Genomic DNA, 13323 nt, shown 5'->3' on the forward strand with positions numbered 1-13323 from the left:
GAAAATAAGTATTTGACACATCAGCATTTTTATCAGCATGGAGATTTCAAGTGGGCTATTGACACAAAATTTCCACCAGATTTTAGCCATCAAGCCAAATATTGAATTCATACAAAGAAATCAGAACATTTAAGTATACAAGTTGAGTCATAATAAATAAAGTGAAATGACACAGGGAATAATTGAACACATGAAGAGAACAAGGTGCAAAATGGCATAGAAACCCATTTAAGTCTGTCAGTATTGAGAGAGAAACCCTGCCCCCTATCAGTACCCCTCTTTTGTTTCAATAGCCCACATAGAAATCCCCTTACTGATATAAATGCTGATGTGTCAAATACTTATTTTCCCCCACTGTATATGGTTTGTTAGGATAAAACAATATTTGGCGAGATACAACTATTAGAAAATCTGGAATCGGAGGGTGCAAAAAACAAAACAAAAAAACAATGAAAATATTGAGAAAATCATCCAAATGAAGTCCTTAGCAACACATATTACAAATGAGAAATACATTTTGGCTATATATATGGTAGGAAATGTACAAAATGTCTTAATGGAACATGATCTTAATGATTGATCCTAATCGATCATTTTGACCCATACAATATACTGTTGGCTATTGCTACAAATATAAAGGCTGCAACTTATGACTGGTTTAGTTGTCCAGGTTCAAATATGTAAAATTGTATTACTGGTTGGTATATGGTGGTCTGGTCTGTGTAGATGGACTAAAGAAGATTTCTCCAAAGATCTGATGGATGTTTTACCTCAAACTAAAGATGTGGAAAAACCACGTTGGCTTAGCGATCATGCGGCGATCCTGCCATATATGTGTAATCCTATATTTAAGACCAATTTTATATTAATTTTAGAGACTTAAAGCCTCACTACACTGTCAGAAAAAATTGTCAAAATATGTATCCGAACTGTCACTGGGGCAGTACCCTATAAAAAGGCCCCTATATGTACCATTATAGGTACAAATATACTGTATATATGCGTTTGTAATGTATAAATATATTTAGTACCAATATGTACCTCTGAGGTGCTTATATGACCTCTTTAGGTCCAAAGCTGTATATGTTTCGAAAGGGTACCACCCCAGTTGACAGCTGCGGTACAATCATGATACTCATAATAATCATAACCAATTGCAATAATTTGGCGCCATGCATAGGAAAAATAGAAGAACCACAGGGAATAAACAAAACCTTTGTGACATTGTCAGAAATATATAAAAAACAAAACAACACGATCCATTAAGTGCTCAACAAAAGTAAAATTAAGTACCTGACTCTCCACTCGTGATCTGAGACAAACGAACACCTACAAAACCTCTAGAGGAAGGCAGAAACCTTACAGGAAGGCCGGGCGTTGTAGTTTTGTTCATATGGCTTTTAAATTGCTCACGTTGCAAGTGCTTGCTTTCAAAGTGGAGATCGAAATAAAAACGTATAAACAGAAAATCTGATCGATTCACCTCCAAACATTAGCCGTGTTGCTCAGACAGAATAAAAATAAAATTATCCAAATGTAAAACAAAAGCAAGCCACAAAGAGTGAGGACGAAGAAAAGTTTGGTATCTGTAGTCCAGTGCAGATAAAAAAAAAATCCAATCGGGCCAAGTGAACGAGAATTTTACTAGGGTAGAAATGCTAAGGGCAGTGGAAAGAGTTGAAAGTTGATCCAGTTTACATTACAAATGTCCCTGCAAACATTTTTCCCAACCCATCTGTGACTAGTTCGCCCATTTCCAGCATGGAGAGGGTCTAGTTCCTCCACCGTAATCTCAGAGGAAATCTTTAAACCGGCACGGACGCAGGCATATCTTAATATATCTCTGTACACCGTTATATATTTTCTTAATCTCTAGTTACAGTACAGATACTCCCCTTCACATTTCCTTTCCTCCAATTCTTCATGTCAGCAGGAGCTATGATTTTGTGCTTATCACCAAAATTGCAGTGCAAACGAAAATAATTAATTATAATAATAATTATTATAATGACAACAATTAATTCATGAGAAGTATTAACAAATGACGGATGACAATGTAATTTTCTATGGCACCACAGCCCATCGATTCACTTATCGTACAAACGGCGTGAGAGGGAGGAGAGCGCGGAAACACAACTCGGTTTGCATAGCGATGCAATAACAATAATGTCATTTTCAATCTCCCACGTCAAGAATATATATTTACAGGAAATCCGATTCCTTTTCGCAGGTTCAACATAGACGGCCTTCCATAACGCTTTCGCTTTTCCGACTTTCTTTAATTTTCTGTGAATGAAAAGTTTAAGGGGAAGGTGAGGGATGTTGCGGGTTGCACGTCCATCTTTACATCACATTTACAGTTCGTCATTTTCAGATTTTTTTCTTTTTTCTTTTCTTCTGTCTGACGCTTTACGAGTTCATTGAAGCATATCCAGGACAGATGAAGGCATTCGTCTGTTTCCATCAAAATGGCTCACTCTGTGAAAGATAAAGACAACAAACCAGTCCATGAGTGTATGAATGAATAAAATAAAATCTCGATAAATCAACGAATCCTTACATAATTCTCCAGAGTACTGCGTATTGGTCCCCATGTAGCTGCTGTCGGCCTGCTCTGCATTGGAGCGCTGGTGTTGACCCCTCGTCCCCTCTCCTTTACGGGGACCCGTAGACCCTTTCGATGAGGCTGTCCCGGACGAACTGTGACCCCCAGGTGATGGGAATGACGGTTTGTTGTATGGCAATATGGCCTCTTCTAAAATAGCACAAACAAGTAACATATAAACATATCCATACAAGTCTTGTAGGCAAAGTCAGCAGGTGTTTTGTACTAAAGGGTTTCCAGTTTGGAATCCATAATTGGTTTGTGTCCGACTGGTACCAAAGTGTCCGACCCTCGCCAGTTTTGACCAAACCTTACTCGTTAGCAATATGCTCAGATGAATTCCCAAACCGAAGTTGAAGAGCACGAGCAGAAGGGTTCCCCAATCGTGCCCTGCATCCGGCCTGCGCCGTTTGAGCCGAAAAGCCAGAATGGCGGATCCTAATGATCAGACGGGCACAGATGGAGCTCTTGTTTCATTGCACCGTGTGTGTATACAGTGAAAAATGAGGGCTGGAGCGATTAGGGTACATCTGTGCATATAAGTGCGCCTCCTGTCTGCGGGTTTCTGGAGAAGGCCGCGTTGGCCGTGGAAGAGCTCGCTGAGAGAGGAAGACAAGGCAATCTGTTTGCTTCAGCTTGGCCTCCTTACAGCGGGGAGTGTAAATGAATGCCAAGGGTCCACAGCTGGCGCTGTCAAACATCTGCCTCTGGTGACCATGATGGCAAGATCATATTTTACAGGACCGCTTGACTAAATTAAGAGCGTGCTTGTGTGCCAGGCTGATTTGCCCCAAAATCATATAAGAGACACTTATATGGCATGTATAGACCCACCTGAAACATGACTGTTTTTATGCCCCCTCCTGTTCTCCTCGCCCCTCTCTATGGACCCCAGTCTGTCCTGCGCCTGCCGATGGCGTTCCAGTGATGTCCGGGTCTGTCGGTCCTCAAGGCCCATCATAGGTTGCCTCTCTAAGGACGAAGCCTTGCGATCAGACGGGTTGGGGACGTTTCTCGCCCCCTGAAGACGAGCTGTCTGGCAGGGTGGAGGCTCTGGAGGTGGGGGCAGGTCTGAGATGGAACAAGAAATGGTTGCCATACTGTATGAATTAAATGCGTATATAAGGTGCACCTTTTTACATTTATGTCCATTGTGCATGCATCATCTTGGCAGGAGGTGTGTTTTGCATCTACGCAAATAGCATTTAAAGGGTAATACTGATTTCAGCCTGATTGATGAGTGATGTTAATGGGTTTTGAATGAGCTGTTAATAGGTTTTGCAAACTGTGTTCTTATGACCCCATCTATCTTTTGTAACCAATAGCAACCACAATATTAATTCAATAAAACATGCAATAGATCTACTTTAAGATTAACACTACAGTGTTTCTGTAGCTCACTTGATAAAACTCCCTGAAGTATAGCTTGAATGCACTGTAATATGATATGCTTTGGATAAAAGTGCCCGCCGAATGCATCATAAACTTGGTCAAAAAACCTGGATGATATGTTCTCACCTTCAGCGCTGGCGTCACGGCGGTTTGGGGCTGTGCTAGGGGCTTTGTGTTTCCGGGTGGGTCTGGGCGCCCGCTGGTGACCCAGGCTGTGCGTGCCCATCGTGCTTCCATCTGTGGAGAATGGACTGGCAGGACGATGTCTGTGATGTAGACCTGTGGGAGTGACAGAGAGGACCACGATTATGAAGTAGCCTATAAGGTTACTCACAGAAATGACAAATGGATCATGAATAGTGAGTTCGGAAGAAGGGCGGATAGCTTGTTAGTTTCATTCAGAAGCAGAAGAATCGATCAATACATTTCATTTCTATTATGCAGCCTGCTGGAGAAAACATGACCCTGAGATGGTTCAAGACTGTGTAAGCGACTTCATGAATTTTTGTGGGCGTTGCATATAATCAAGATTATAGAGCAAGAAAAAGATGAAGTCAAAGCCGAAGGGCATAACAAAGGAATCTGAGAACATGAGCATATGATCTGCTCCCATTTAACAAATCAAATAATTAACCTGAAAGCACGGGATCGAAATCCAGTAAGTAAAAACAACCGCCGAAACCCAACAAGCAACCCAAAAAGATGTTAGTATCTGGATCATGCTGTACTCAAAACCTCATCACATAAAAAGCAAGAAATCACAAGTGTATGCAGACATAGAAGAAAAGAAGCTTTATTTTGTTAAGAGCGAAGACATGAGTTCTTCCAGACGGACCTCTCTTGGTCAGGCTTGTACCGTCTAGGCGGTACCCCGCCTTGTCCGCAGCGGCCACCAGGGCTTGAGCGAAGCTGCAGTGGGTAAAGAGCGAACCGTCTGAGGAGCTGCCGGCACTGGACCTGCGGCTAGAGAAGTTTCTGTCATCGTCTTCTGAAGCCGAACCCCAACCGTTCACCATGGAGCCTGGAGAGGAGCGGCCGCAGGTGCCGTTACATTAACCAGTTTTGCTAACATGTTGAATGCAGAGAAACGCGGTACTCTGAAATTCGGGTTAATAAGGCCTTTATGTAATAAAGTTACTGGATTATTAAATAAATAGACACAATAAGTGTCCTGTACATTGCTCAACTTATAGAGCTGTGATCCCAGTGAACACACACATAAAAATATAGCACTGTAAGTCATGCACAAATACATAAATGTGACCCTGGACAACAAAACCAGTCGTATGAGTATATTTGTAGCAAAAGCTAACAAAACATTGTATTGCTCAAAATTTTCGATTTCGTATGTATAAATGTATATATAGATGATGTATCAATCTCAATTTGACCCTTATGAATGGTTTTGTGGTTTTAAAAGATGTAAACAACACTGGTCCAGAAGCACTTCCTGTTTCAGTTTTTTAACACTAGATAAACGTTGGGATAAAATACAACCAACAGAACACATAGAACTGAGTCAAAAAGTTAAACAAACATCTTAAAGATAATGATATATGTGTGAAATAAAAAAAACAGTCACAAAATGAAACAGGAAGTGCTTCTGGACCAGTGTTGTTTACATCTTTTAAAATGGTCTATAAAGGAAGTTAAGGTTTGGCTGTGTGCACTTGTGTTGAATGTTATCGTGCAATAATAACCCAGGTGAGTTTTAACACATAAGAGATGAGCCAGCCTTCATAATTATCACAAACCTTCACAGTTATTAGGAAATTAATAACCAAAACAAAACATCAGAGGATGGCAGACTTCAGAAGACATTAACCACAAATATTAAAAACTCCTAAGATATAAAAAAGGGAGAAACTGTTTAGCTGCAAAAAAATTACTTTCTTACTTAGTATTTTTGTCTTGTTTTCAGTACAAACAACATGTTAAAATTGTCCCTTTGAAGGTGTACGCAAAATGTTCCACTAAATAGCAGTGCCGTGGTTGGATAATGCAGATTAAGGGGTGGTACTAACCCCTTCTGACATCACAAGGGGAGCCAAATTTCAATTTACCTATTTTTTCACATGCGTGCAGAGAATGGTTTACCAAAACTAAGTTACTGGGTTGATCTTTTTCACATTTTCTAGGTTGATAGAAGCACTAGGGACCCAATTATAGCAGTTAAACATGAAAAAAGTCAGATTTTAAAATCAAGATGTATTTTCAAGATAAACAAAATTACTTAAAAAAATAAGAAAATAAGTCTAGTTTTTGGCAAAAAATATGCAATTTAATTGAATATTGTGGTTTAAAAAACCCTGTCAATAGGGTACGGACTTTTTTTCTTGTTTTTTAAGAAAAAGTTCAATTTTTTTTACCACATTGATTTTTTTCTGCTTGTTTTAAGCACAAATTCACTTAAATGTTATGGTTTTGTCGAAAACTTGAATTATTTTATTAGATCATTTTATTTTTTGATATTTGTACAGAAAACAAGCCTAAAATACTAAGTAAGAAAGTGGTTTGTTTCAGTGTTGTACAGTGTTTCTGTAGCTCAGTTGGTAGAGCATTGCTTTGGCAATGGGTTTGATACCAAGGTAACACAAATACTGATAAAATATCTCTGGATAAAAGCATCTGCTAAATGTGCATAACTTGTATACATTTATACATGCCTACCATTGTTAGCTAATATACCATTACAGTATATGCCTGTGTGAATTGGTGTAGATACTTAATTCCTTGTCCTAATTGAATGTAAATATTACATTTAAATGTATGCATTTGGCAGACACTTTAACCCAAAGCGACTTACAGTCCATTACATGTTAATACAACTTTATCAGTATGTGTGTTTCCTGGGTTCGAACCCATGACCCTTTGTGCTGCTAACGCAATGCTCTCATGAGAAAAGGTAAAAAAATATACAAAAGTTGTCACTGGGATGGTACCTTTTCAAAAAATACACTTTTGTACCTAAAAGGTGCAATATATTGGTACCTCAAAGGTACGTATCTGTGGACCTTTTTAAAAAGCACCCTCCGAATGACAACTTTTGTACCTTTTTTCACTGGGGTATACATACACAGAGGAATATTATTCATTTTTCTTGATTTTCTAAATTAAGCTCTGCTTGCACGAGACATTTTCTGCTCACATCCTCGGTAAAACGTCACGGCACAAAACCAGACACCTGTCTACACATCACCAGCGACCTGACTTTCTTCTGATTGCTCTGATGGAATGGAGCGCGTGGCCTCAGGTGAAGCAGCTGATATCTCGCATGGAAACAAGCAGCGAGATCAAAGCAACATCACGCTCGTTTGATTTTTTGGCACTTGTCAAATTCATGGCATGAATTCATTTGATTGATGGCAGGAGCCACAAACATCCTCGGGGAAGTTGATGCGAGATGATGCGACTATTGTTTAATGATCTGAAGTCGAGGAGGATACAGTCACTGTTGCCAGGGTAATGTTGTTTCAGTTTCAGAGTTGTGAGGAGAAGTATATACTCTTCAGAATTTAACACTGAGGTGACGGTGATAGATTTTAGCCGTTGATGTGAGTTTAGGTGAGGCTTTTTGTGTTTCACGCCAGTGGAAGATGAGGGAAGTGTTCGGGAAACCTGTTTAGACAGTCATTATTTGGTCATTCTTTTTGGTTGAAGAGTATTCACGTACGTTTAAAATTAAAGAAAGTATAACAAGGTACACCAGAATTGGTTCACTATTGGACAGTGCACACTGCTGACCATGAGTTGAAACAACCCAGCAGTTGTGTCATTTTAACCCAGCAGTGTGTTCTGTCCAATAATGACCTAACCCTGGGTTAAAACAACCCGGCACTTTTTAGAGAGACTCAAAAAAAAGTTTTTAAACAACAAAGTTCTTGTGTGCTTTAGTTTGTTATTCTTGTCTAAAGGTGAAGACAGAAAATAAAAGTGCAGACGAGAGGAAAAATCTCGTTCAGGCAGTCTCCAGTTTTTAATTTCGTCGGAAACAGCACATGACTTTTTCACAAAAAAGTTGAGTCTCCGAGTAAAAAAGACAAGACTGTGTATAATGAATTGGATGTGCCTGTGAAGACAGAAGCAGGCACGAAGCTTGACATCAGATGGGACAGCTCCTACAGAATACCTGCTCTTTACCGGAGACAATATCCCTTCTAACAACCAGATCCTCAAAAACACTGAGCTTTTATTTTTTGCAGTATAATAATGCTGGCAGCTGCAAAACAATAACAATTTTTCAGCCAAAAGAAATTCGCAAACCGTATCCTCTTCCCGGAGAACTTCCCACAAATTGTCCTTAATTCGGAGTTGGCAGTAGCAGAAGGCGAACGTCTGAAGCTACAATACTGTTACTTATATAAATATGGAGCGAATACAATAATCCCTTATGGTTTTTTAGACAAGGACTGCATTGTAAGGCAATCCAAGTGCTTGAAATATTTTGTTTTCCCAAATCGGTTTATTTGAAGTCATTATTCACATTGGAGTTATGCAATTAAACTAAACCCGGGCCTTCTGCTGTTGAAGTAGATTTATACTAGGCCCATATCCTCATTTGCATATCATTAAACATTGTAATAATTCCCCTGGATGAGCGGACGGAGATGCCCGCCTCAGGATATGTGACCTCTCTCTTTGCATTTGGTGCAAGGGTTTATGGGAGCAGACAGGAGTTGGACTGTGAGCTCACTGTTCATATTACAACTCCAATAAACTCAATAAATGAATTAAATACTTAAGCGCTATAAAAAATATGGTCACCTTTAAAAAGGTTGTCGTGCTCTTTTAAACTGTCCAAGAGGAATGGTTGTCCTTTTCAGTTCAAGTGTTTGTCTCTCCCTTTCTATAGAAAAGTACGAGCAGTATTGTGATAATACTTTGGTGTCAGGCTGTTGCTACTGTGGATAAAAACTAAGGCCTATGCTGGAGAAAAACAGAGAAATGAAGCTGTCGAGAGTGCTACAGGAGTCCGCAAACAACACTGAACAGCCTTTGCTTTGTGTTTCTCCAGCTATCTGAGTCCAAAGGTGTCAGACGACCAGTGCTGAAAGGTAAATTCTACCTCTCCGGTTACCATCACAGACAGACACAGTCTAGCTAGATTCCTTACCGCAGCTGTAGCTTTGGGGGATGACAAGGGTTGCCAAGTCAATTGGGCTACTAGTACGCCTGGGAATGTGATTTAAGCAGATGAACCCTGCCAAAAATGAAGAATTTACCCCCAGAACAGAATTTTTACTAGAGCCCCCCCTCCGAAATGCGATTAGACTAGTTTTGGGCTAGTTATGAGTAGAAATTCGACAGTAAAGTAAAGTAAAGTAAAGTAAAGTAAAGTAAAGTAAAGTAAAGTAAAGTAAAGTAAAGTGAAGTGAACTGAAGCAAAGCAAAGCAAAGCAAAGCAATGCAACACATTCAAAGCAACGCAAAGTAGAGTAACGTAAAGCATAGTAAAGTTAAGCAAAGTAACATAAAGTAACGCAAAGCAAAGTAACGCAAAGTAAAGTAAAGTAAAGAAAAGCGAACTAAAGCGAAGCAAAGCAATGCAACACATGCAAAGCAACGCAAAGTAACGTAAAGCATAGTAACGTAAAGCAAAGTAACGTAAAGTAAAGTAACGCAAAGCAAAGTAAAGCAAAGCAACGCAAGCAATGCAAAGTAACGTAACGCAAAGTAACATAACGCAAAGTAACGTAACACAAAGTAACATAACGCAAAGTAACGTAACGCAAAGTAACGCAACGCAAAGTAACGCAACGCAAAGTAACGCACCGCAAAGTAACGCAACGCAAAGTAAAGTAAAATAAAGTAAAGTAAAGTAAAGTAAAAAAGTAAAGTAAAGTAAAGTAAAGTAAAGTAAAGTAAAGTAAAGTAAAGTAAAGTAAAGTAAAGTAAAGTAAAGTAAAGTAAACAAGTAGAGTAAAGTAAAGCAAAGCGAAGTAAAGCAAAGCGAAGCAAAGCAATGCAACACATGCAAAGCAATGCAAAGTAACGTAACGCAAAGTAACGTAACGCAAAGTAATGTAACGCAAAGTAACATAACGCAAAGTAACGTAATGCAAAGTAACGCAACGCAAAGTAACGCAACGCAAAGTAACGCAACACAAAGTAACGCAACGCAAAGTAACGTTACGCAAAGTAAAGTTTAGTTAAGTAAAGTAAGTAAAGTTAACAAGGAAAGTAAAGTAAAGTAAAGTAAACAAGTAAAGTAAAGTAAACAAGTAAAGTAAAGTAAACAAGTAAAGTAAAGTAAACAAGTAAAGTAAAGTAAAGTAAAGTAAAGTAAAGTAAAGTAAAGTAAAGTTAAGTTAAGTTAAGTTAAGTTAAGTTAAGTTGTTACGCGAACTGAAGCAAAGTAAAGTAACGCAAAGTAATGTAAAGCAAAACAGCGCAAAGTAACATAAAGTAAAGTAACGTTACCCAATGTCAAGTCAAGTCAAGTAACAGTCTGACTATCTCCTTTGTATTTAATGATAACTTTAAACTTAATTTTTCTGGATACTCCGTCATAGGAGCATGAGATCAGATATTGGGGGCTGTATCCAGACATGAACTGTATCCAGTTCATTGTAAGTCGAAGAACAATGATAATGTAAACATATCGGACTCCGATGATCACGGTCCAGTTTACCTCACATCTTGAAATAAAACAGAACAGAGGACGCAGAGTTTTTAACCCTGCAATGTCACACCCTTCCCATGTCCTCTGTGACAGATTGCCCATAAAACCCTCTCAATAAGCTGTAAAATGGAAACGGTGCCTCCTGTCTTGAATGGGGAAATGGAGGCACATGAACGTGAGATTTATTCATAATCTACATGGGAAAGCAGATAAACCAAGAGCTGTGCTGGAGTGAATGCCTTTACTTCTGTCTCTCCATAGATAGACAGATAGACAGACACTAGACTGAAAATATGGTGCTTTTAGATTAGAGATTGGTGTTTTATTGTATTATCTTTATGCAGCATATGGTTTTGTATTGTAATTTAATATGTGAGCAGATCGTATCTTCTGATGTCTCTGACCAAAATGCATATTAATTAACCATATTAAACACCTTTCTATGGCATTTTCTAATCTTGAATTAGAAATATTTTTTCTCTTCTGTCTGTACTGGGTTCAAGCTGAGTTCTAAAATGAATTACAGAGATAGAAACACCAGATTATGGGCATGATGGAAAAGATATAAAGCAAATGAAATGGTCGCCCCTGCGGTGCTCAGATTTAATGCATTGAAAGACCACAATCTGCACTAGCCATCTAAGTGTTCACCATATTGAACAGTTCAAAGGTTGTAAAGAGGTATTTTAGTCTTCAGACTACCTCATATTGTTTAAGCATCACTGTGATTTTGTTTTACGACAATAACAAAATTCCTAGCTTACCCGTTACAGAGCTGTCCAAGTTGTCCATGCTGGAGCCTGGCGTGTGTTCCATACCCCTGATTGGTGGTGACATTTCATATCCTTCATCCTCCTCCTCATCATCATCTTCGTCTGGTAGGTCGGTTTCAATATCGGACACCAGTGTGCTGGAGACGTAGCCCACGGGTGGCGCGGGGGCCTGAGGGGGGTAAGGCCCACCCTGCATGTGCCTACAGAAAATTTCAAACATCACAGTCAACCAGGCTTTTTGCATAAGAGAGCGCTTTAATAGACGTTAACAGAAGACAAAGGTTGTCATCAAGCGACAAGTCAAGACAAAAGAGAAATGCGTAGGGTGTGCAGTCTGTCAGGCAAATTCAGTTTTCCTGGAACATTCCTTGTCATGTCTCCAATGAATTGGGACAATCTGGCTAATTCAGCGGCGCTACGGTTTGCATGCTAACACAATGACCTGTTAATTGCAGCCTGAAGGAGATACAATGGCAACCACCGTAGGCATGTCTTTTCTGGGGCTGTCACCAAGCAGACAGCTTGGTTCAATGACAGCACAACTGTGAGTCTATATATGCGTGTGTGCGCGCTGATGCAATTGCCGCTCTGATGTGGTGTGCACTAGAATTCAAATATAATTATGGGCTCTTTTCATTCATCAAAAATGTGAACAACATACCTATTATAGAAGTAAAGTGACATTTTTAGACTGAAAACAGTGACAGGTTAAACCCTGAGCTTAGCATGGGGGTCTTAAAATGACTTTAAAGCAATCTCTGGTCTCAGATGTAATTACATTTACTCATTTAGCAAGCATTTCCACCGAAAGCTGAAACTGTATCTTGTAAAATGAAGCCTGGGCAACTGAGATCGCCTAAAATACTTTCTCCTGTACTTTTTGGTCAGTAGATAACTATTTAGTGACACTTCACTTAGATCTTACCAAGTCTGCTTGGCCATATCCAATTGGTAGGCACGGGTTAGCTCATCGAGGTGGGCCTGAAGCATAGGTTGAATTTCCTCACGTGGGGAGGGGCTCAGGGTGGCCGTGGACTGTTTCCCAAAAGACACCGTTGCAGGAGAGGACGCCACGCCCCTTATGGGTGGAGTGGGCACCCGTTCTTCTTCCTCCTCTAGCTCATCTTCTAAACCCTGGTGTAGGTACGTCTGGACCGGTAATGGTGGACCCCAACTATCGCTATCATACCTGAAACAGATGAGGTAAGAACTTAAATTGAAACGGACAGATGACGGAACCTTGCGGCACCTCAATACTAGGTACTGTATATGTTAGTCCTGAAAATTACTCAACAGCCCTTAAGTTTAGCAAAAGAGGGTAAAATGTAAAAAAACATAATTTTTCTATAATAAAGGCTTTTCCAGCAGAGTGACTGCGTTTTTTATTTCCCCAAACTGTGCTTATACATGCTGATATAATACACGTCATAAAGCCAGTGTTCATTAGAGGAATTTGTCAGTGCATATCCCGTAGGACATAACAGTTTTAATCTGAAGCCATTAAAGACAGTGCTGAGATTTACAGCACAGAAGACTTCTCATTTGCCAGAGAGCCTATTAAGGCAGATGACTTTCAGAGATGAAAATTAACAGGGTTGAAAGGCAAGCGCACCTCTCAAGCAGGAGATTTAATTTGTATTACCACCTTCATGTTTGCTCTAACTATACAGATGGGCTGACGCTGGTATCTCACCGGGGTGCAGTGCCGTCAGAGGGGAAAGTGCATTAAATGTTGCTGAGCGTGTATGCTGTGTCAACCTGAATATTTTATTACACATTGGCAGAAACATCTTGTCTATGAATAATAAACAATAATCATTGAGTCATTTTGTGGTACTGTGGCTTGATTAATTCTCTACGGCATTATTAAATGCCTTCAATGGATTTATGCAGGATATTAGCTGTATTAGAAAAGACTTTAGAAATGTCTC

At 39.6% G+C, this 13323-nt stretch overlaps 1 protein-coding gene across 6 annotated transcripts in view; it reads right to left on the minus strand.

Moving 5' to 3' along the window:
- Positions 1–1148: 1148 nt before the first annotated feature.
- The window catches only part of robo2 (roundabout, axon guidance receptor, homolog 2 (Drosophila)), a 460836-nt gene continuing 448661 nt past the window's right edge, over positions 1149–13323 (minus strand). For 5 of the 6 annotated variants that reach the window (XM_065280537.2, XM_065280534.2, XM_065280539.2 and 2 more), the window contains 7 exons: positions 12318–12581; positions 11384–11592; positions 4833–5018; positions 4124–4276; positions 3440–3676; positions 2561–2755; positions 1149–2478 (listed from right to left, as the gene is read on the minus strand). In XM_065280537.2, the coding sequence (XP_065136609.1) occupies positions 2477–2478; positions 2561–2755; positions 3440–3676; positions 4124–4276; positions 4833–5018; positions 11384–11592; positions 12318–12581 (1246 nt within the window). In that variant the 3' untranslated portion in view covers positions 1149–2476. The remainder of the gene's footprint in view (positions 2479–2560; positions 2756–3439; positions 3677–4123; positions 4277–4832; positions 5019–11383; positions 11593–12317; positions 12582–13323) is intronic. The other variant, XM_073815545.1, reaches the window with a different exon arrangement.

This window comes from Paramisgurnus dabryanus, chromosome 8, assembly GCF_030506205.2.
Source record: "Paramisgurnus dabryanus chromosome 8, PD_genome_1.1, whole genome shotgun sequence".
Classification (NCBI taxonomy): domain Eukaryota; kingdom Metazoa; phylum Chordata; class Actinopteri; order Cypriniformes; family Cobitidae; genus Paramisgurnus; species Paramisgurnus dabryanus.